Raw genomic sequence first — 25533 nt, 5'->3', positions numbered from 1 at the left:
ACTTTCCAAGGTCTTCCCCATTGTATTCCATTGTCCTCCATAGCTGTCTGATTTCCATACAGAAATTGAGACAAGATTGGCACCTTTATAGCTGGTGGTCTTGTTCAAGTCTGAAGGACTAAAATGTATCTAATGGCTTGTTTGTCCAACAAGTCCCTCATGCTTGCTCAGAATGTTCTAGACTTTGGGACAAAATGGCCTCAAAATCAATTTATGATGGATTCCATAAAAAGACCAACTGCTCAAAAGAACTGGAAAGTTGACTCGTGTTTGGCCAGGTAAAATCCTTTGTTTGGGTCTGATGACCACCATTGGGTGAAAGGTTTCTCTTGCTTTGAGTTGTGTCCTCCTAGGACTAGGAAACCTCCAAGAGATCAGAATTTTTAGCAGTTGTGCTGGTACCAGATGGGGATCAATATCTAGTTTCTGGGTAAACAAAGGTTCGGAGCACCTATTGAATTAGGATATAAATCAATCAACTCTACATGCTGAAATTCATTGATGTACATTCTACAAAATTTGATTGATCAGACATTTGAGGTCTCTAAAGCCCATCAGATACACACAGTTCTCCCAGCTTTTGGAGATGGGGAGGAGGACACTTTTTAGGTATAAATGACAGATCAGGGACAATAAGGAAGTCTTAAAAAGAACAGTCCCTGTAAATCAGAGACAGCTGGTCCGCTAGATGTCAGCAACGCACCCATTGAAAGCTTGTATTGTCCCAGCAGAGTCCAAGGTGCAGAGTCAGGAAATGATGTCAGCTCCTGGGCACAGAACACACCTTAATTACCTGGGCAGGGATCTGCACACAGCAAACAGATCTGCTGGAGAGGGGGAGAGGAGAGGACGCAGCCTGCAGCACCATGGACAAGGAGGGCTCTTCCCCATGGGACATGGGGCTGCTCAGGACCTTTTACTCCAAGGAATTCTGTGGCTGGGAGAAGATTGGATCTGGAGGCTTTGGACAAGTTTATAAAGTCAAACATATCTCCTGGAAGACTTGGCTGGCCATCAAGTGTCCTCCCAGCCTGCATGTGGATGAGAAGTAAGTGACAGGCAGCTAATTCTGATCACCTACCCAGCAAAGACAAGGCTACCTACCTGCCATGTATGCAATTCTATCCCAGCATATAGAAAGGTGGAGCAGCTTTGTATTTCACATTTCTATTGTGGTTACATATAAGAACACTGAGCTGGCTGCGTTCACGCCTTCGCATTTGCAGCTTTTGCATTATTTTTAATAGGGTTGCTTCACATCTGTGCGCTGCGTCGCTCCAAATTTTACGCAAGAAAAGAGTTACAAGCGCTATCAATTTATATGGCGACCTCAGCATTCCATGATTTCATTGGTTAGACTAAAACACACATTAACGTTGTATTTTAATTTTGTTTCCATTGTTAGAAAAATATTGACACAATTTTTAACATTTGTGACCTTTGGCTGCTACTATATAATTCCTGTGCAAGGTACAGTCACCCTGGTCGCAGATCTATTTATTATTATTATTAATAAACAGGACTTATATAGAGCCAATATATTACACAGCACTGTACATTAAATAGGGGTTGCAAATGACAGACAGATACAGACAGTGTCACAGAAGGACAAGAAGACTGCCCCAAAGAGCTTACAATCTAAGATGTTGGAGTAAATAGTATTTATATAGTGCCAACATATTACGCATCGCTGTACAATAAAAAGAGGTTGCAAATGACAGACAAATACAGACAGTGACGCAAGAGGGGGAGAAGACCCTGCCCCAAAGACCTTATATTTCTTTCTTTTTGTATTTAAAATATGTGCTAAAAATGTAAAACAATATTATTATAGGAGCTGGTTGTTACAATGTTGCAGTATGGATAGCCATTGTTTAATAGGTGTGTTGAATAATAAATATTTGCAATGAATATTAACTAAAAGTTGTGCCACAATTCTAATTGTTGGAATCAAGCAAAAATGCAAATACAACTCTAAGGCCCAGTCTTTGCCAGAGAGGTAGATTGGCATTTTAGGTTTGTTATGGTAAACACATTCAGTTTGTGATATTTATACTGAAACATAACTGTGAGGTTATTTGCTTTGTATACAAAGTTAAAGCTGCTTGTTCTATGCCAGGGTAATCGGTTGGCACACTTGAAGTTTACCATACCTGCATTTGCAATCGGTGCATTTAAAAATAATTGTGATTATTTGCTGTGTGTAATAAGCAGGGGATGTGTTGGTAGCGATTTGTGCATTAGATAAAAAGATTTTATTTACTGGGTTTAGGACGGGGAGGCTGTGCCCAATCTGCAAGGGTGGTAGATTGGCTCTTAGAAAAGCAACATGAAAAAATGAAATTATTTGGGAACCTTGCAAGGGGGTAGACTGGCAAGAAAAAGGTGTTAAATATGTAAAATGCATTTGCTATAGGCCATTCAAAATGTAAAGTTGTGAGCTATCTGTACTGCATTGTGCACGATCTGTGGCCACGGTGGGGTACAGACACACTTTAGGAGTGCGGTGTCAATCGGATGATATTTTTACAATAGCAAGGAATATACAATATCATGAATATATATATATAATTAGCAGGGACAATAGGGTGAGGTTTGAGTCGTTTAGCAAACGACATCCAAGCATGGCTGACACTATTCCATTCCAAAATGCTGTCAGACCACAACAGGCACTTAGAAGCTGAGTTCATTTATGGTAGATCAGTAGGTAATTTCTGCATTTGCAGGGGTTCCTTGAGCAATTGGTGCCTCTCAGGTCAGTTTAAGTGACACCAATAATCTTTTTGGCTATCTGTATGGGTGACGTTCTTCCCCATGGCCAGCACTGTAAGATGCATTCTTCCCAACGAACGTCATACTAATGCATTGCAAGCTGGGTATATAATAATCATATCAGAGGGTTTTCTGAGGACCTGAAAGTTATATTAAGGGTTCTCCCATGTAAGAAAGATCGAGAAAGGCCACTGTAATCCCTGGCACAGGCCATGCTCTGTAGTCTTCCAAGGCTTTAGATAGGTCCTCTTTGAGGCTCCGAGGTTATGACTGTGAACCTGTGTACATTTGAATTGATAATGGCTCATTAATGAGGGTTGCTGGTGGATCATTAACCAAGTTACTTGTAAACAATGACCCAGTACCTCTCCTTTGTGAGATCTTTATATAAGGACACACAAAAGCCCCCATTACTTGATTTTTATGTTTTTTTGTATGTAAAGAAGTGTAGAAGATTATCAATAACAGATATTTTTTCATTCTGTACAATGCCTCTCATTTTTTGTTTTAATGGTGGTGGGGATTGCTGATTAGTTTCTTCAGTTTGGGCCAATTTTCTGGTGCTCAAATTTTGGTAAAATTTTATTTGTTGAAAAAAAAAATGGCCATACACTCGAAGTGCACAATACAACTTTATAGATCGCAAAGGGGGCAGAAATACTACACAGGGAGTCCTGGTACTGCCTAATCATAGGTAAAGGGAGCAAAACGTGACCATGTGGAGTGTCTATGGCCCCGTTATGGTTATCTATGGTTATCACTCTAGCTGAGTATTGGGGACTTCCAGTGTGTGCCTGCAATTTACTTCCTTCCAGTTTAGATGTGGACAGGCCCAGATCAAACAGTTGGGATTGCCCTGTTGGGCTTTATTGGGGCATTGTAGTTTTGGTTTTGTTTTTTTCCTTGCATATGAGTTGATTTTGCTGCCTATAAGAATGACGTTAGCTTCCTCGAATCCAAACCATTGCTGATGACCACATAACTTGGTAATTTGGGTATCGTCAAGGTCAGACATTGGCTATTTTAATTCTGTATGACTGACATGCTGCATCGATGGGTCATGTGCTAATTCTGTGTGAACTGTCACAGATTACAGATGAGGACAGGGACTTACTCACTGAATGCTTAGTTGCGAGTTTCTGGCAACCGTGCAAGAACACATGGATGCTGAATTGTTAATGGCTTTTGGTGATCTTGGGTCATGGTGGTCATGTTGTTGGTTGGGCTGTCCAACCTGTAGCAAAAGCTGACTTAGATTATACGGTGCCTCTGCCCACTATTGCTTGGCATTTTTTGCAGTAAACAGTCCAAGTTGAGAAAGTGTTTGGTGGGTTTTCCAGGCAATGTTGTCTCTTTCTGGAGAAAGTTGAGTAGCTGGAAGCAGTGGTGGTACTATTCGAGGGGCTCATGCAAATTTAAATGCTCTTAGCCCCTTGGATTTTCATCTATAAGTGCAAAATATATTTAAAATGTACCCCTCATTCTAATAAACCCTTCCAAGTGACAGAAGAACCTAAAAGTAAAGGTTCCTGCCCCAGTTTTGCAGATGAGCTCTTTGAACTTGGGTTGTTCTTTCAGCTCAGCTTAAAAACTGCTCTCATCTTCTTACAAATGGCCACCTTGTCAAGTAAGCAAACTACATGGTTCTTGGCTAAGCTTTAGTTTCAGACAACATTTCCTTCTAAATTTCACACGTGTTGGGGATCGCGCACTACTGTGAATTAAAAAAGACTGGTTCCTGGTTCATCTGAAATTTGGATAACTTGGATTAGATTGCTGACCCCACCAGCTTCTCAAAAATACTTCCAACCATGCTTTGGTAGCAAAGGCATGAAACTCTGTGCAAGCTCCAAGTCATGACATTAATCTTACACAGAGCAAATAAATCTCCTTCTTGCCCTACGTGATAGCAAATTGGTGTCTCGGAATCCAATCACCAGCAAGATCACTATCAAGAGGAGCGAGTCAAATCATCCACCATTTTGCCGTTGTGGTTGCAGGGCCAGGGCAAGGGGATTGTGCCGCTATGGTGCCAGGGCAAGGGGATTGTGCCGCTATGGTGGCAGGGCCAGGGCAAGGGGATTGTGCCGCTATGGTGCCAGGGCAAGGGGATTGTGCTGTTGTGGTGGCAGGGCCAGGGCAAGGGGATTGTGCCGTTGTGGTGGCAGGGCAAGGGGATTGTGCTGTTGTGGTGGCAGGGCAAGGGGATTGTGCCGTGGTGGAAGGGCCAGGGCAAGGGGATTGTGCCGTTGTGGAAGGGACAGGGCAAGGGGATTGTGCCGCTATGGGGCCAGGGCAAGGGGATTGTGCCGTTGTGGTGGAAGGGCCAGTGCAAGGGGATTGTGCCGCTATTGCCGACTTCTTATTTTGTGTTTAGGCTCCAACATGGAATCCTGCATGTTCAAACCTTAATCTTCCATTTTCAATATCTACAATTTTTAGAAGCTTTCACCTGCCTTTCCCTGTATATTAATAAAACATTATTGTGTGATATTTATACAATGGCCTTTTTCCATGGAACACAATCCTGTATACCATATCCTGCTCTCCCTTTCACAATTCAGACCTTTGCGTGTGCTGGTGCCTGGGATTTACCTACACGCTGCACAATCCACCAGAACGCTCTTTGTGCCTGTAAGAACATAATTACACGGGGAATATGAGCCGTGGCTTGTACAAGTAAAAACATTGCTAATTAAGTCATTTTAGGATTTGTGAACGTCCCCAGGCATTGCCAAATTCCCTAAAAGCCTTTCATGTGAATTATTATAATTTTTTTTTTTGTACTATATATTTTGCCTGCGGAGGACTGAATGCTCCGCCACCGTCACGCCAGCAGAGCGATTCCTGACAATAAGTACAATTAGTCAAGGATCTTAAAAGGATTCAAGACAAAGTTAGAATGTCTTCTCTAGTTACTTGTATTCTGATATATATTAGTTTAGGCAAGGAGTACGGCCACTCATCATATGATTATTGGGACTGCATCCTTGTGTGTGTGCATGGATGTTGCTAGAAAGGGTGGTTCGGGGGTCAGAGAACACTTTATTGCATTTGTACTGGTCCAGATTTGGGGCTATTTGAAAAATTCAGATACCGGCAGGTATAAGCTCAAGGTAAATATTCAGATGGGAATTATGGGTGCACTAACCTTAACCCTAGGTGGCTTTACCTGCACATTGTTTCTATGCAGTGTGCAAGGGAACAAGGAATGGATCCATCTAAAGTGGAACTGCAGTCTGATAGGCCATTTATTCCTTATATCAACCTTTTATAACATTGGGGAACCCCTTTAAATATCTTTCAGGTCTTGGGGAACCCCTGCTATAATTGCTATATCCACATCTCACAGTATATTGACATGATAGTGATGGGGAAGAATGCTTCCTACATTGCTGGCCATTGGGAAGAATGTCACCCTTACAGATAGCCAAAAAGATCATTGGTGCCAGTGGTAACTGACCCGAGATGTGCAAATTGCTAATTGTTGGTACCCTTGTTGGTAACCACTGATTAGCATGTGACTTTGTAAATGGTCCCCGGCATCGCTTCTACTGGAACTTTGCCAATTTTGCCCCAAAGGCTATGTATCTATGGCACCAACTGAGGTGGCAGATTGTATCTGGCTAAAGTTCCAGAAGGGGCCCTTAGTGTACATCCTTACAGGGCCCACAGTCTTCCAACAATGCTGGCTGATGACCCTACTTTCGTCAATGTCACAATATCCGCTCTATGGCATCAAGCCAGGTTCAAGAGTGAAAGTGGACCAAACAAAAGCTGACATAATAAAAGCAATTGTTTGTGTAACCAACAATATAATATTACTTCTATACTCCGAAAAAATATTGTAACAAAGAAAAAAAAATGGCACAGACTTGGCAATGGCAGTTACATAAACTTTTTTGTAGTATAATAGATATATATCGGACCTAATGGGTTATATGACTTTATTCTGACAAATTATATAATCCAACATTGAGTCTGATTTAATAAAGCTCTCCAAGGTTAGAGAGGATACACTTTCATCAGTGAAGCTGGGTGGTCCAGCAAACCTGGAATGGATTTCTTAAAATTTATTTGTTATTTGTTAGTCAATCCTGAAGCAAATCCATTTCAGGTTTGCTGGATCACCCAGCTTCACTGATGAAAGTGTATCATCTCCAGCCTTGGGGAGCAATCAGGCCCAATGAAGCAATTGAGGCATTTGCAGTGGCGGTCTCACACTTTTGTGTTCATTGTATAGCTTGTGTCCCAATAAGATTTATGGAGGAAATGTTTGTGTACTCGAGGTGCTGCACGTCAGTAGAGATCTGTCATCAGAGCGTCATATACTGTACTTTATCTTGTTCATCTACAGGAGTTTTCTTTTTTTTCTTTCATTTTGAGCTTGTTGAAAGCTGTTTTATGTGTTTCCTTCCTCCTAAGTTTCCCTGATATGTACATAAAGTAATCATTGGGCCTCTCCTCTTCTTGTGTCATTGTTTGTACCTGTCTATCATCATGTTTGTCATATGCAGCCCCTGTTTAGTGTACAGCGCTGCGTCATATGTTGGTGCTTTATAAAGAAAGGTTATTAATAATAATAAAAGGGAAATTAATGTTTGGTGCTGTATGTTGAGGTTGCAGGAATATTAGAAGGAAATGAGTCTGTGTGCCAGGAATACTGCGGCTGGTGCCGACATGTGACAGCGCTCTGTGTTCATGGCTGTGGACCTTTGTTCTTGAAACTTTCTAATTATCTTGGCTTAAAGGAGAATATTATTTTTTATTTGATATCTGTCTTTCTGTAAGGGACCTCTCCATTTGTCCTGATTTCCATTGTCACTTGCACAAAAAATGGAATTCAATGAGGTACATAAAGCAGACATTCCGGAAAGATTGACCTTTAGTGAATATGGCTTTCTATATGTGACCAGGTAAATCTTTATGGTGCATGATTTTTCTAGTTCTATGCTTTCTAACTATACAAGTTTACAGTCACATAATGACATGAATCATTGACCATGATTCTGATATCTGGAGATCATATTATGATTTACGTGTCCAAGTCATCGGGTCATATCAGAAAGCTTGGTGTGTGTGTGTGTGTATGTGTGTGTATGTATGTGTGTGTATGTGTATATATATATATATATATATATATATATATATATATATATAATAGTAAAATTACAATTTTACAATTGAGAAATTGTTTCCAGTGTAATACAATATAATTATACATATATTGGATATTAGATGATCAATTTAAAAACCTACTCTCTAAACTCCACTCTCTATTCATGTCTTTAAATGGACTTACCATTGAACCTAATTCAAAGAACGCACAAAGTTACCAAAGACACATGGAACTGCATCGCCCAAATAAATAAATGAATAAAAAATGTATCTTATACATTCCACAAAAAAAAAAAACAAATCAGTCAAAATTATCAGTAATAAAAAAAGTGATCCTAGCTACAAACAATAACTAAGGATAATCACTATTTGGAACTTTTTTTTATTTCTCCCAGCATAAAAAGATTTGTTTACTGCTACAGGAAATTATGGGACTATGAAGGGATATCCTATAACGTAATGAATTTTACCCATCAATCTGATAATTGCACAATTGGTAAATCAGGAAGGAGCTTAACTACACAAATCTACGGAAGAGATTCATTGCTAATATTGCATCTAATTTGATTAAATTGTTTTAATTATAGGTGATGAATCACATGATACAATTCCATAACTGAGCTCATGTAGAATTGAGCGGGATGCAGAGGGAAGGATTGAGAATTGCTAAAATACCCCCCTCTTCCTCTATTAGCTAGTAATGAAGGGACTGATGTTTGCTAGTAACAAGTTCCTACTCGCAAATATCAGCCCCTCTATTACTACAAAACAAGGAGTTATTGGACCAGAAATTGTGATTTGACCGTCTTGCGTTATATTTCTGCTGAGCAACCATGGAGAAGCAAAATTGCCTGGCCACCACTGTGCTTCAAGAAAACATTAAAAGGAGACGTTGGTGAGAGTGGCAGAATGAAAACCTGAACCCCTTGGATCATGGAAGTTTATATGTGCTTGTCCTTCGCATTAAAACAAATTCATTGGGCTCCAACCAAAGTAAACTGTTCATAGATGATCCAATGGCCAATATAAATCTAATGCACAAACGTGCACTTTTATAATGGCCATTCACACTTGTTTGCCCCCATGGAGGTAATTTAAGAGAAGACAATAGCAAGAAATAATACATCATGGATGATCATCTTCTCCACCCTGAGACAGCAGGAGACCTGATCAGCGGGGAACCTAAAGACTTCCAACTGTGTTCTCCAAGCTGGCTAAAATAAAGTTAAATCTTTCAGAAAAAATCTTGTAGCAGAAACGTTGGATTGTGAGCTTCTTTGGTTAAAAGAACTGCTAGGAATGATTCAGTGATCTATGAAAAACATATCAACATTACCAAACACCATTCAGCTTAATGTTGCAGATCTTCCGGCTTTTAAATGGCTCCTCCATTGCCCAGACATGTCTGTACTTTTTTGCATGGATGATGCATGTGGCTCCGAGCGGGGGTGGAAGGGTTAGTTGTCCCCTGTACTTACCCAGCAAGTTTCTCAATAAAGCTAATGTTGACATGTAATGTGCTAATATTTACGTTTTTTACAAGGCAATATGGATGGAAATAGACTTATTAAAATAGAGATGGGGGATCCCTGTGCATTGCAATTGTTGGGTTGTATCTGTGTATTCATTGCTAAAGGGTTGGTGTGGGGGTTCTATTAGGTAATTGTATAGAAATACTGTACTGCTGTACCATGGATTTGAGCCATTTGTAGAAATGCACTTTGTTTAGAATTTTTTTTGTGTTATTCAGAAATGCCAATGGCCTAAGTTTCCGCCAGTTTTGCAACTTTTTAACTGATTTATATGAAGCAATTCTAAGGCCACTTTTTGATTTTCATTTGATTGTTCTAGGAAATGTTTGAGATTGAATCCATGATGGGTCCAGAATAATTTACTATTTGTGTTGCATTGAATGGTCATTTTGGACATCCAGTCAATTAAGATGATGGTATCCAATGGCCAACAGCATTGAACCTAGATGCAAGTATGGTCAGCTTTGGATATATGGTCACCGGAGGTTGCCAGGTTTCATGTTTTTATTTAAGTTCCCCAAAGAGCAATACAAGATTTATGTACTAATGGCATCTGACCCTTCATGTACTTACGTACTTTCTAGCAGTATGTTTTGGAGAGGGACATTGCAATGAGCATCTGTGCTGATGTGCTTTTTGTTTTGGTCATATTAGGTTTTCATTCCCATACAAGTCTATGTAGCTCAGCTGCAATAATTATGCACCTTTTATTTTTGGAATTGCCTTGGAAATGTCTCAATTTAATACCCTTGAAACAAGCCCAAAGTCCATTGATGTAGTCTCTAATCCAGCCGAAATGTTGTCGTCAAACCTCCTTGTTGAGCCTCACTATGTCTGTATGATCTCCTCAATTTTTGCGGAAAATATGTATGGCTTTGTCATGAACCTGATATCAGCCCGTACTATGCATGGACTTCTCTATTCACGGTACGGCCTATGGATTTCTTATTGTTTAGCAAAACCAAAGTTACTTAAGCAACTGAATGGAGAAGTAATTGTTAGGTACTCAGTAGAAGTCTTTTGTAGCAAGGCTATTAAAGGACAATACAGACCAAAAAATGGAGAGTAATCAAGGATAGGGACTTGTATTTATTTTAATGAATTAATACCCATAGCCTATTGTATTCAAAAACACCTGGAATGTTTCTTTTGAAGGACTAAAACAGAACAAAAACCTTTTCTGTGGAGTAGTAAAAAGGGAAGCAGTGTGGTTGCTGCCTTTTTGACGTCCCTTCCTGTATGGTCAGCAGGACAGGAAGTGAAGAAAAAAACCTTTTTTTATGTGGGGCGACTCTTTAAAATAAATTTCAGGTCTTAGGGAACCCCTTTTAAAATTACTATATCCACAACTCACAGTACATTAGCATGGTGGTCAGTGGGTGGAATGCCTCCTACAATCCTGGTCAACGGGAAGAATGTCACCCTTACAGATAGCCAAAAAGATCATTGGTGTCAGTGGTAACTGACCCGAGAGGTCCAAATGGCTGAAGCAACCCTGGTGGAGAATTATTGCTCTAAGTCTTCAATGCTTTGGAGTCATCAGCACAAAAGAAAGCAGCAAGAAAAGTCAAAACTGATATGCAAGTCGGTAGCTCAATGCGCCGATCCCACAGGAAGAGAAAGGCAGCCAGCTATGAAACACTTTCATACGGAGGTTAGCAATAGGCCTACCATTAAAAATTTGACCACACTTTTGCTCATATGACTTATGCCTTGGCGTAACAGCTGCTAACTGAACTATTTAGGTAAACCATGTGACCCAATTCCATAATAATGGAAAGATAGGATGAGTAATTGCTCCAGTTTGTCATGTCATATACAGAAAAGCATGGCAGGCAATGGGTACACCAACAATTCCTTGGTAGGGTATTAGGAGGGAGGCAAAGTCCGATTTCTCTCCTGTGTCATCACCCTGCTACTTGCACCTCTTATGGGCTTTTTTATGTGGTTGTGCTGGTATGCTGTTTTCTTTTATTAAAAAGCTGCCCTAGCAATGCACCCTTGGCGTACGTTCATGAAGATGTGTATTTTCATAACAATTGTTTGTAATACACAAACTAAATTTGTTTCAGTTGGGGTTCAAACCTACATTACCATGCGACGTGTGACAACTTTTACCTGGAATGTACACCGTTGTCTAATATTCTTCAAAAATCTATTTTTAAAGCAGCTTTACATTTTGTTGATTTAGAAACTTGTTTTAGTGAATATAAGGACATTTGTCACAGCTGAAAACCGGTCTGCTTTTCGGCACAAACCTTGTCATCTTTGTTATATGTCTTCCTGCGAGGAAGACGGTTCAACAAGTTTTACCATTCTGAGAAAAAAATGTTCTCGGAAATCACATGCATTCCACAGGTAAAGAGGCCTTGTGTGTGAAAGACAGCCTCAGTGTCTGGGTAGGGGACTAAGTTGTCTGGAACATTTCAAAACTTTTTTCTGTTTTTTTGGGCCATTTTGTACAACAAAAACCCAACTCTAAAGAGTTGAAAGAATTTCCATCCGGGACAAAACAGAATTCCTGTAAAGGACAAAAAGGGGGTAAATCTTGTCTGCATTGGTAAAGGTATCCCCCAAGGTCTTTTAGCAATCCACCAAACCATTGGATTACTGGGCATGTTGTTGTCCCTGCAGTGGAGTTGCTCCTGCTTAACTTTTCTTTCCCCCATATCCATAGAACAGAACAATGTCTGTACATTGACCATTCCTAGGACTGTTGCCTGGAATGTTTACAACAATTCTCTAAAGGGACTATTAATAATCTTCTGTACAAGCCATAGGCCTCCAGCTGAAATCAGATTGCAAGCTTTGATGACAATTTCCCCCCATCCCCATTTCACTTGGCAATGGCTTGAGTGTCTGTTGAGTATCTGAGACAGATCACAGACTGACAGACATTTCTTCTCCATATTAAATATTCTATAGACTTCACTACCATATTCAGTGGTGAAATATTTCCACCAGAATGAGCACTTTTACCCAGGTTGCTGCAGATAATAGAGAGAGATAGATTATGTTGTTGGTGTAACCAATTTAAGACTTGGAAAGATCTGTCCATCCATGTGCAAGAATTATGATCATCAGATTTACAGTTACAGTTTTCATTTAATTATCCTTTCTGTTTTTTCTTTCTCTCAGAGAGCGTATTGAGCTGATTGAGGAAGCCAAGAAGATGGAGATGGCCAAGTTTCGTTGCATCTTGCCTGTTTATGGGATCTGCAGTGAGCCCGTCGGTCTGGTCATGGAATATATGGAGACTGGTTCTTTGGAAAAGCTGTTGGCCTCTGAGCGCTTGCCATGGGACTTGCGGTTCAGGATCATCCATGAGACTGCTGTGGGAATGAACTTTCTCCACTGCATGAATCCACCGCTGCTCCACCTGGACTTAAAACCTGCCAATATTCTGCTTGATGGACATTATCATGTCAAGGTAAGGGGTGTCTATTGTTCTAAATCTTGGTAGACATTCCTATCATTTGTTCACTTGGTTGCCATCCAAGGGATTCCATTTTGAAACCTTCACACTTGTATTACCAGAGCTGAGGATTGCAAGCCCTCGTTAGGCCTATTGTACATCATCATTGAGGTCAAAGATCATTGTGTGTGTGCAGCGCAAACACAATCCACTATCCATTATTTTTTTTTAACTTTTAAAACTGATTTAATTGGATGGGAAATGGGGTCATAATTAAAAACCTGTTCTATTGCTGGAAGGTTATCGGCAAAGATATAAATCAACATCAAGCAATGGTAGCCAATTGACTGGGCTTCACAGGAGAACAAACCTACCAGTTGGCAGAACAAAGAGGACACGTTAAAGTATTTTTCTGCAGTAAAAACCCCTTAAATACTCCCACATAGGCACACTACTACGTGACTTGGGAAAAATCTCATCAGGCCAAAACACGTTGTCTGTTTGGGGTCTAACACTGTTTGCCAGGGCCACAAGCAAGACCCCAATGCATTATCGTGGGGTGTTATCTTTTCCTATCTTAAACTGCCAGCAGTTAAATGAATTTCTGGATACCCACCATATTTGTTTGTGCAAAATAGCAGTCTTTTTGCATTTATATTGTATTGAATAATATCTGCTTGGGACCCATGATGTTTGTGCCAGATGGTGCAGTATTTTATTGGCCATGGGCACACACTTAGAATCTATTCCTGCCACAAAATGACCTCTATACCTTCCTTTTGTCGGATCATATTGTATGCCAGGTAGTTTGATCTTATGCTGCACATTATACAACTAATAATGTGAGATTTTACATTGAATTATGTGTTACCCTGATAAGCAGATGCATGAAGATGGCCATGAAGTTATTTATAAGGATTTCGGATGGATTTTTACTATTTACTACCAAGGTTCTGATCCTTTTGTTTGTACTTTTTAAAACTCCATAGGCATTAGATCTGCTCAATCAATATTAGAAAAAATTGCTTCTAAACTGAACATAGTCGCTTATTCAGCTCATTGATGTCAATGAACATCGTGGACTATAAGGCATTGTGCAGACCTACAGCAGACTTGTGAAAGGAAGCCGCTGATTTATGTGTTTGATGTGGTACAGTTACTTAACATGCCACGTCGTGTTCTAGAGAACCCCTGGATCTCTTGGGATTATGCCTTTGACTCCTTAGAATCCATTTGTGTCTTTGATCTGATTGTCAGCATGGAAAAGTATTTGGGCTTGACTGTAAGGCTTGAGGTTTTTCCTTTCATTTTGGATAGGCTGGTGCGGGTGTAGAAGAAGATGGGCTGGTTAGGAGGCTCCAGTTGAGTTGTCAAAAGAGTAGAGGGGAAAACTTTTGTTGGGTATATTTTTTCTGGTGACAACTGTCTGCAGCTATAATGCTAATTTCATGGCTGTCCTGCTGATCCTATGGATTCAGTACTTTAAGTCATTGATCCAGAACAAGTATGCAGATAAGGTGACCACACAGTGCATGTTTGGTCAAGCCAGCCCAGTAGCTTAAATTTTTGGCAGCCTTCCTATTTCCTTAAATGCAAGTTTCCTGGACTTCAGATGTGGTCATGTGACACCTGACATTGGCAGACAATATGGATCCTAAGATTGAGGTCCAATTTCACTTCCTGTGCCTACAAGTATTTCTCATAAATCGTCCCTCTTCTACCCTGCCTTGAATGTTTATGTAAGAGGTTGTACTGGCTGCAGTCATGTTTTATAACTGGCTTGGTATGTTTGGAATGCTCTTTAGTTCTGTGAAATTTGCTGCCTATTAATATCGGCATTATGAGTCACCTATAATAGGGAAGCCATTGTCTGAGACAAATTTCCCAGCATGCCACATGGCTCACAAATAACATGGAATTTGGGAACATTAATGTTTTATAATTGGGACAATGTCACCGCAATGCCAAAGTGATGAGTTGGCCGCATCGCTCCCTGTGACTGTCATTAAACCGATGCTGCTTAAGTAGAACTAAGCCTAAAAAAAAAAGAAAACCATTGAGTGCAGGCTGGTTATTTATTGCAGAGGGGACAATAAATCTGCAATAAAACATACTTACTGTCTGTTTTACAATCTTCTGTCAAATGTACAGTGAGTTACATGAGCACAGTGTGATAAGGAAATATGTTAGGAATCCAGGAAACCTTTACCCATGGTATGAAAATATGCGGCATTTGGGTTACCATGCCATGGTGATGGCACAATACAGTGAGTGAGCATTGTCCCTCTCGGGCACTCATTCCTAACCTGGGTTCCTCCATAAGGTGCCAGGGGTTCCTTGATCTATGGCTGACCACTCCCACAATACTTGCATGGTTTGAGATCAAATCCCACTTGGCGGGCCCACAAGCACAACTCCAATGGTCTTTTTTTTTACCCATCTATAAATACTGAATTCAGGCCACCATGGTGGGGAAAACTTTGTAATCCATTAAGTTATTGTAGCAGAGGTGCCTCCAGACCAGAACCTTATTTTAAGGGTTCCTGTAGGGTTCTGTTTCTCAACCAGGGTTCCTCCAGAATTTGCTAGGGGTAATGTTAGTAATGAGCAGTGTGTGCCCCTCAGGTCAGAGTTGGTGACACCAATGATTTTTTTGGCTATCTGTAAGGGTGACATTCCTCCCAATGGCCATTAATGTAAGAGACATTCTTCCCACTGACCACCACAACAAAATACTGTGAGTTGTGGATATAATAATTATAGCAGGGGTTTTCCTAAGACCTGAAACATTTTAAGGGTTCCCCCATGTTAAAAAGGGCTAGAAAGCTGCAAGAAAATACATTTTGTGTTTTTGGGTTAGAAGTACAAAGCATTACCTTGCTTTTTTTTCCCTATAATCCTAGTTGCAGTTAACTCTACTGGTTGCCCAGTCATTTCCTGGCTAATACATTTTATCTGATATTCAGTTCGGCTTCTCCGGAATCTGGTTGGGAAAATTTCCCCCTTCCCACAATCCTCTTGATGATCATCCACCTGGGACATGGCTGAGCTTGCAGCACTCCGGGTTGTGCAATGCGATCAGATCCGTCGGCACGGTATATAAGATTCTGTTTGCATTGTTGAGCCTTATGCCAACACGTCATGGATGGGGTCAGACATAGTTTGGTTTGGAAAGGAAAACATTCACTCTTCCTGTTGTGATAAAAACGTGTTTCTGCAAGTCCAGTGTTTGTGTATTGCAGTGCAAAGACCTTTGTGACCTTCATACCTGAACACAGTCGGAGTTTTCTGTTTCTTTCTTTTCCACACTTACTTTTCTAGTACAGTGACTTCTTAAGTCTTTCTGTAACAACTACAGTTATAAACTGAGGACAACCAAAAATCCTATAATGAATGGGGACAAACTCCTTGGACTATAACTTTCAAAACGTTCACATAACCTTAAAAAAAAAATCACGTACACAGAGCAAATTCAAACATTATTTCCTTATCTATTTCCTTATTTAAAGGAATGCTACAGGTGAGATAAAAATCTTGAGTACATTTGTGGTAACGAGGGAAGGGGCTCGTGTAGGGTTTGGTGAACATCTTCTGTCTGAGATGGGCCTATAGTGGCCCCCCAGCATTCCCTTGCTGGTTCTTGCCTAGTTGTACCGACTCCACTCTTGTAATGAAATTGCTCACTCAGATTTCACTACACACTGTGAGCTTCCAACATTAGAATCAAGTCAAGTCAATGCCCATCTCATTTATTGGCTGTTCAACATCATTTAGCGCTTTCCTTCAGACTTGCAATATATAACAGCAGTTTACCACACACTCAACAACTCATTCAACTACTATGAGTGGTTGGGCATTATTTTGTGCATGCAGGTACATATTTTGTGGCTGGCCCATGAGCAGACACCCGGTTCCATTACCTGAAATGGGAATGTGCTGCAGCCACAGCGGCTGTTGTTAAATACCGTTGCTTTGCAGATGGCCTGTAATCCTGTGCAGTTAAATGCAATGCATCTGCACAACAAGGTTTTCATCAAAAGTTGCAGTTGACTTCTATTGGCTAAAAAACTTGGAGTGCCTAACCATGTTGTCCATATGATTAGAACTTTGGTCACTAGGTCCAAGCATAAGCCACGCTGTCTTCGTTGACCTAGAATGGTGAGGGTTTGGAAACCTAACGTTCAATTCACAAAACTTTGACACAAGAATTAGGAGCATTGTTCATGACTATGTGATTGTAGTTGTTAGGTCTCATGGACTATCGTTGTGTGCTAGCTTTATGAAGGTACAGGTTTATATTTGAGATCAGTGTACATGATTGGGAGGTCCCCCAGGCACTGAGGTTGAATTGAAGTTCACTGGCAGGTGATCTCCTCCTTTACCATCTTGTAATTAGGGGGAACCTCAAGCTGCCTTCTTCCAAAGAATGGCAACCTTCAGCCTTCTTTTCCGTCTGTTCTAACTTTTTGATAAATGAGCTCCAATTATGTTACTTGCTACTTTGGCTCATGGAGATAACTTTTCTTTCTATTTTCTGTTCCCACCTAGATCTCAGATTTTGGCCTTGCCAAGTGGAACGGCTTATCCAATTCTCATGAGCTAAGCTTAGATGGTATCTGTGGGACCATTGCTTACCTCCCACCCGAGCGCTTCAAAGAGAAGAACAGAAACTTCGACACCAAGCACGATGTCTACAGGTGAGGACACATGGATGTATTTGGGACAGGGGGGAAGTAGGGTTTGGGGAGAAATTCGCAGCAAATCATAGATTTCAAAAGGCAGATCTGTACATTCTCTGCATTCTGCTATAGTATTTAGTGGATAAGCATTTTAACTTTTGGATTTATTTAAAATTTTATATCTATATATAAGATCTGGAGGCTTTGCCACCACTCAATTTTCCTATGTAAGCTCTGGGTTGCTGGGCATGCATTTTAAGGACAATGCTTGGCCATTCACTAAACCCCTGCACTGAGGCTTCTCCATATCTAGTGTAGAAAAGGCTGCTGGGGATTAAAGCAAACCTGCCTGGGCATAGCACAGATCTGCTTTAAATCTAAAGTATGGGCTGGTGGTTCACTTTAATAAGCCCGTGCATGAAGCTATGACGGTGTGCAGACTAAAATCTGCTTCTTCATTACTCATGGCAATCTTTGTTAAATTCCCAAACGATTGTGTTGCATTGTCTGATGCTTGATTTGTAGCTGTGTAACTATTTGTGTTTAATTGCTTTTTTTTTAATACATATATTTTGACTTTTAGTTTTGCCATTGTGATCTGGGGAATCCTTACACAACAGAAGCCATTTGCAGGTGAGTCTTGATTTAATTTACACCTGATTCAGTGGGTATGGTAATAACTATTAGTATACTGGGTAGTAGGAAGCAGCGCAAGGAACCAATCAACTGTGCTTTGGTTCTCATGGGCCAACAAGGAATGAACAGTGACGGTGAGCTTATCTGTCTCCAGCTTCTCCTTCACTGTCCAATAGTTAGGAGAGGGAGAAAACTTAAATGGAGTGAATTCAGGTCTCACGCCTTGCTAGGCAATGATGTGCTGCAAAAGGGCTTTGTAAATCACAGGACTAGATGGTAAGAAATGCACATCCAGCACAACACCATTCATATATCTAGTTCTGTGTATTTAGCTATTGGCCTGGAGTTTAACTTTAACTAGATGTACAAGTTTGACACGATTCCTTTTTTTTTTTCTTCTTCTTGTTCTCCAACATCTTCTGCTGTGACACGCTCCACATAGTCAGTTTCCGGTTGGCTGTCTGATTCTGTACCGGGCAAGCCGAGGCGCATACATACAACCCATGCTCCCAGGCAATCATCTCGGCCTGATTGATGGCTTAATAGCTGTGCGTAGGTGGAAGGATGTATGGAGTACAAGAATTAAAATCCAGGGATTGTTTGTTTTTACTTTCTCCGTTTTTGCACAGACAAAACTTCTTAACACTCATTGGAAGCATACCTGAAAGGGGATTTAAAATGCGTATCCATAGGGGGATTAGAACTGTAACATGCCAGGGGCTTTGACCCACCCCTGCCCATCTTGGACACCTTACTATTGGCTAATCTCTAACCAATAGTAAGCAGCAAACCAGAAGCAGTGACCACACAAGCTGGTCAGCATTACAGAGGACTTTAGGTTTTTGGGGGTTTCATACAGGGGATTGGACATAGCATACAGGTACCTAGAGGTGCATTGCAAAGAATACACATACTTATGTAATGCATCCCTCCTCTAATGTACCAAATGCAAATTATAGGCGACCAACAGTTTTTTTTCCAAAGCCTGCAGTTCTAATAAATCTGTTCTACTGATCCCCCTCTTCCCTTTAGTCTTGCACATGTGCAGTTGCTTCTCTGGACTGAAAGCATGTACAGCACCCTATCAACCTATCCCAGCAGCCATGACCTGACATCACTTTTTTTTTTAATTGAAAATGTAAATGTGTGCTATTAGCATTTTGATGAGGCTAGAAGGGAGGAACCAGGGATGACAGAATAAAAGCAGATTTTTCTTTAGTTTTATAAACCCAAAGGAGCTGTTTATTGATATTTACCTGCATTGCTACATTTATATCTTTACAGATGAGAAGAATATTCTGCACATCATGGTGAAGGTCGGAGGGGGTCTGCGGCCGGATCTGGCGCTCATTCCAAGGGCGAGACCGCAGCAGTGTGACAACATGGTCAAGCTGATGCAGAGGTGCTGGGAAGACAAACCAAGGGATCGGCCAACATTTCAAGGTATGTATTCTGCCATCAACACCTACCTAACCGACTGTAGAAGAGCATGCAATGCTTGTGTTCCAGATCAACTAATTTGTGTAAATTGCATTGCCTGGCTTGAGTGCGTTTCTCCCATCAAGTACCTACAGAACATACATCGCTGTCACAAGGAAGGGGCATAAGTTGCATGCTTCCCACACACAGAAGTTCCAAACATGTCTCCTATCCATAGGAATTTTTTTGGAGACCCCTTTAATGAAGATCAAACAAGAGTTTTTTCCGCTGAACTGAAGATACTTTTTTATGAATTCCAATATGGGGTCAAGCCATGCAACCATATTATAATTATTGTGCACGCAGGATACCAGGTTTCCTCATTCCCATACCTAAAGTTGAATAAAAGTGCAAACAGATTGCTGGCCAGGTATATTACCGGAAGTAAGCCGAGCTCACAGCGTTCTGTGTGTGAGAAATGTTTTCATCAAGAATTGCTAAAGGCCTCCCAGTACAGCTGAGTCTTACACTCAGGAATGCGGCCGACCCACTACCTGCAAGTCCTGACAGAGCCGCTCCTGAGCACGCAGAAAAATCCATGTAGCAATCGTTTGTTTAAAGGGACATTATGGCACATTTATTAGGATACATGTTGTAACCTCTACTGAAAGTAATTTTTGCTGTTTGGATTTGCAAGACTTTATTTCAGAATTGCATGTTCTCCTTCTTCTCTCAATCTGTAAATGGTGTGGTGCAGTTAGAATTCCAGCCGAATGAGATAAATGGCTGCACTGTTCTTCAGGCTTTTACTTTATAAGTCTGAAAAGATAATAGACTTTGGGTGTGACTTTCTAAAGTGAGTGGTTAATAGACTTTGATTAATTTGGAGTCATGAAGCAAATCCAGCGTTTTACCATCTGAAGCATTCAAAAATGCACCTTTTGCCTAAACATTCTTAAAATGCAGTAACAGCATGTTGAAACAAACTCAACTGACCTATTTAGCAGCTTGTACTGTGAAATCTTCTTAGGGCTCATATGAGCAGCCTTTTTATCGCATTTAACATACAGTAGAAATGCACATCAAATGCAGATGAGCCAAAATGCATTGACTTTATTTGAACCAGACATTTCTCTTTGGATGCAGCTTGCCCTAATGAAATTCTTTTGTGCAACATGCAGAGCAAGCCAAACACCATTCAAATGCAGGCATTGGGAAACTGCTAAAAGCTTCCAGTCTAATGGTTTTAGTGCGACTGTTTGAGGGTGAATCGATCCAAAGTACCGGCAGCTACCCAGGACAGTGAGGGCTTTTTATTGCTTATTCAAAATATGTAACCATCTTAGTGCCTATAGCCAGGGCAAACAGAACAGCCTAAACAGTGTGCTTCTTTTTTCATAGTAATATAGTTACAAATGGGCAGCCATATTTGCTCATTGTCTATGCTTTATTATCCTTCTGTGTTGTTTGGATTTCATTGATTGTATGAATGCTTCTCTGTAGAAGTCTGAAGTCTGGTAGTTCATTCCAATAATGCCTTGCTGGACACCATGCAATTTTGTGAGGGTACAAATGGTTCAATCTATTCGCCCCCCCCATGGATTCAATGATTTCATTCTGCTCTTGCATTTGGTAAAGTCATTAGTAACTGCAAATTTAATTTTGTACAAACTGAATCCGGTGTTTCTTGTATCTCAGTAACCATGTTGCATTTCCTTCTGCTGAACAGAAATCACCTCCGAGACAGAGCTGCTATGTACTAGGCACGAGGATGAAGCCAGTTGCATGTCAAGTACAGAGAACCTAGAGGATGCCACCCAAGACTCAAAACCTGAGGTACATGACTTAGAAGAATTTTCTTTTTTAGGTGTGACACTTGAAGATACAACTTAATAGCTGCCGATTGTCAAAGGGGGTCCTGGGTTTCCATTAGTCCCTGTAAAAGCAGGTCCTAGAACATGTCCCTTAGCCCATCTCCAGCTGCATTTATATTTTAAAGTTTTTGCTTGATTGGTAACATTAATTTCCATAATAGATTTTGGTCCAGTTTGTGATCCCAATGGGGAAGCTTTAACATATCCGCACCAAGTATAAAAATTAGACTATTGACTTTCACATTTTAAGAATCAAGTGCAGTCATTGAACAATGCAGTTAGATTATTGTTGGCTAGATTTTAATACCTGTTTTTTTTTTATTTTTTAGGATGTGGCCTGCCAATCAGAACCTAACAAAAGTCCCTCTCCTCTGTTCGATAAAGACTACAGCCTCTCCGAACTGCTGTCCCAACTGGATTCTGGCATCTCCCAGACCATGGAGGGCCCAGAGAGCCTCTGTCACAGTGAGTCTGATCCTCAGTTGGCGACCAGTGACAAGCGTCTATCTGGAATCTCCTCCATTGACTCGGCTTTTTCCTCCAGAGGTTCCCTTTCGCTGTCCTTCGAAAGAGTGTGTTCTGTAACAGGTAAGTTATTGTTACTTGTCTATTAAAAGGCTTTGGCAACCAGTTTTTTATGGCCCACTCCATTGACAAAATATACAAATAGTCCCTTTACAATGAAAAAGAATATATAGGCATTGACATACATTCCTATTGAAATTCTTTGCAACTGAAAGTGGGCCAAAAGTGGAAAAGATAAGGGTTAGAGGGGGGATGAGTGGACAAGTCCATGCAAAGTGACCCCTTATTGCCGTTTGCTTTTTTCTCCTGAAGTTGAATTAAGTTTTGATAGCTCTCTGTGAAAAATGTATACTTTTTTTGTTTTAAAGTTTTTTAGAAAACATTTTTCTAATTTTTTGTTTTCTGTTCCTGCACAGACCTTAGCACAACAGAAATCCAGAAGAAGAAGCTGATTGATGCCATTGTATCTGGGGATAATGCAAAGCTACTGAAGATTCTGCAGCCTCAGGATGTTGAGCTGGTCTTAGACGGAAGGTCTACTCTCCTTCACTTGGCCGTGGAGAATGGACAAGAGGAATGTGTCAAATTACTACTTTTGTACAATGCCAGCCCTAACATGACCAACGCAAAGGGCTCCACTCCTCTCCACATTGCTGCTGAGAAGAAGCTGAAAAGCATTGTAGAACTGCTTCTTTCAAAGAAGATTAATATCAATGCTAAGGATGAAGACCTTTTCACTGCTCTACATTTTGCAGCCCAGAATGGGGATGAGTCTATAACTCGGCTCCTCCTGGACAAGAATGCTTCACTCGGTGAGGTTGACAGCAAAGGCCGAACACCGCTACACGTCGCTTGCCAACATGGCCAAGAAAGTATTGTCCGCCTCTTTCTCCGGAGAGATGCAGATGTTGGCGTGAAAGGACTAGATAACTGGGTCTCCCTGCATTATGCATCCTGGCAGGGCCACCTAAACATTGTAAAGCTTCTTGCAAAGCAGTACAAAGCCAACCTCAACGCCCAAACTACAGATGGAAGAACCCCCTTGCACCTAGCTGCTCAAAGAGGTCATTACCGAGTGGCTCGCATGCTCGTTGAGCTCGGCTGTAATGTAAACCTTCCAAATGCACAGCTCAAAACTCCTCTGCATATTGCAGCTGAAACCGGCCACACCAGCACAGCGAGGCTTCTTATCCACCATGGGGCCAACATTAATGCCATCACCATAGAAGGCTACACTGCTCTTGACCTAGCCAGCCATCACCAACATTATTCTGCTGTTAAACTTATCATGGATGAAAGATCAAATATCAAGTACGAGGAGGAATCTATTGTATTTGTGGAAAATGTATAAGGGATATTGGGACCTTTGACTTACACAAGTATAGGCATGGATCATGGATGCTGATCTTTGAGATCTCCAATGTTCAATGGACATTGGAAACATCTGAAATAAGACTTTGTTGGTGATATTTTCAGAAGTGTTGGAAGCAAACTTAAAAAAAAAAAAACGGCTTGTACAATGTGGATTTTGATGCATCTGATTCAACGAGAAGGAAAAACCTAAACCAAAAGATAACTTCCTCCTTGGCTTTAATTTTTTTGCCATATCCCTGTCCATTCTTGGATGATATTTCATTCTTGAGAAACATTTCTGCATTGGTCACCTGTGGACTAGAGGTCCATCTCAACCTTGAGACTGTTGGTGAACTCTTGTTCCCATCTAATAGAGTTCAGTTGGGAAACATGAAGAAAAACAACTGTAAATCGTGTACACATGTATGGTCCATGACCACATTTTATTTTTTTGTCTTTTTTAATTTTTTAATCTTGATTTTCACAAACATTTTTTAACTATTACCAAAATGGACACAACATTTTATGTCAATTGGCTGTATTTCAGTAGTGCTATGAACAGATCTCTTCTCTTTTGATGGACAGAAGAAATTTGCCTGAACTAAAAAACACCAGGGAGCATTGCAACTAATTCTATCCATACGTGTTGTATTTGGCATTTGGGCTTTAGGTTTTAGGAGTTTGCAAAGCTTATACACCAGAATAAGGATACCTGCTTCATTAATGTGACCCTTACTTTTATCTAAAGGACAATACGATTTGAAAATGATCAAGTTCCAAATATTAGGATTTTTATCCTTGTGTTAGAATTGTGTGATATGTGATACAGGTGCTTCAGAAAGTATAATGCAACCTTATAACTGTTAATGCAACGCAATGTTCCAACTAGTAAATGATTTACCTTTACATATTCCATCCAAACACCAGCCAAATGTAGATGGTTTCCTCCTAGTTCTGTGCAATCTATGAAATGCTAGGATATAAATGATCCTCACATTTTGCATATTTATTTTAGCCATTACAAGGAGGTATTTCTCCTTTTCTGCTCTGCCAAAAAGCAGTGGTCTTACCGGTTATTGAAAGGGTGACTCAACCCACCAGCAATTGTCCATAATTAAACCATTATTTTAGAGTGAATTGTTCTTTCACAAACTATCTATCGAAAATGGATCCTTAAGATTTTGCAATTAAAGGAATGTAAATCAAACGCTAAACCTAAATATCTATTTACACTCCAGTGATTAGTTCCCCACTTGCAAAACAATTTATTGCAGCCGTTGCAAAGCCAAGTGATGGTATTAGTCTTCCATGATGGATTCTCTGTGCTGCAGAGTAAACCAATCACTGGGGGTTACAATTAACCTCTACGGGGGAAAAACAGGTTTATTTTAAATCCCCTTTCCAGAAGAACAAATCGTCCTCCCATTGCTCTCCCACTGTTCTTTTCAACATTCCGAGATCAGGAGAAGCTTCTCTGTGCAAGCTACAAACACTTAAGTTGAAGCTTGCACAGGGCTGGTCTGGTTCTTAGTCCCGTGCTGTCACATGGAGAGAGCCACATGCTCCCCTATGTGTATGGGCAGAGCTAAGGTTTGCTTTAAGCTGTGGAAGGAGGAAACATATTACTGTGGGGTCCTGGATACGGTCCTGCCCATCCAGCATTCACAAGCAATGCATATTGACTCACTTGTATTACAGCCTGCACTGAACTAGTTAATGGAATCCACCTTGCTGGGCAGTAGCGTTGTCACTCCCTTTCCCAAATGATGGGCTGATCGTGCCTCACCTATACTCATATATCACACTGCAGCTGATTGTCCAAACACGTGTGTTTGCTATTGCAAATCCCAATTGAAATCATCAAGTTTCCTTAAACCATGTTTAAGCATACCGGATAAATAATTTCTGTAATTTTTTTTTAACTGTATATATGACTGTAATTGTAATACACAGTCAGTTTGAATATACTGTGTATATTGTGTTTAGCTGCTCGCATATAACCAATGTGTAACTCTTTCTATGACAGAACATATTATGGAATCCATGGATTGTGTATGTTTTAGTACACAGATGTATTTTTTTTTCACATGCTACATTTGTGTTAAAATCATTTTTACAAATAAACTATTTTACTACTTCAAAGTGTCCGTTGATTGTAGATTTCACTTATCTGGAGATTTATATACCCATCTTACTATTCTTGATGGCCA

General features: G+C 40.5%; 1 protein-coding gene across 1 annotated transcript; it reads left to right on the top strand.

Moving 5' to 3' along the window:
- Positions 1-813: 813 nt before the first annotated feature.
- On the top strand, positions 814-25465 carry RIPK4 (receptor interacting serine/threonine kinase 4). The gene is made up of 8 exons (XM_072398324.1): positions 814-1048; positions 12561-12852; positions 17386-17534; positions 18100-18149; positions 19437-19595; positions 21301-21407; positions 21775-22033; positions 22387-25465. Exons 1-8 carry the CDS (start codon positions 867-869, stop codon positions 23319-23321), a joined length of 2133 nt encoding a protein of 710 aa, XP_072254425.1. The 5' UTR covers positions 814-866; the 3' UTR covers positions 23322-25465.
- The last annotated feature ends 68 nt before the right edge of the window (positions 25466-25533 follow it).

Source organism: Pyxicephalus adspersus, chromosome 1 (genome assembly GCF_032062135.1).
Source record: "Pyxicephalus adspersus chromosome 1, UCB_Pads_2.0, whole genome shotgun sequence".
NCBI classification, from domain to species: Eukaryota; Metazoa; Chordata; class Amphibia; order Anura; family Pyxicephalidae; genus Pyxicephalus; species Pyxicephalus adspersus.
This window is presented reverse-complemented; position numbering and strand designations above follow the sequence as displayed.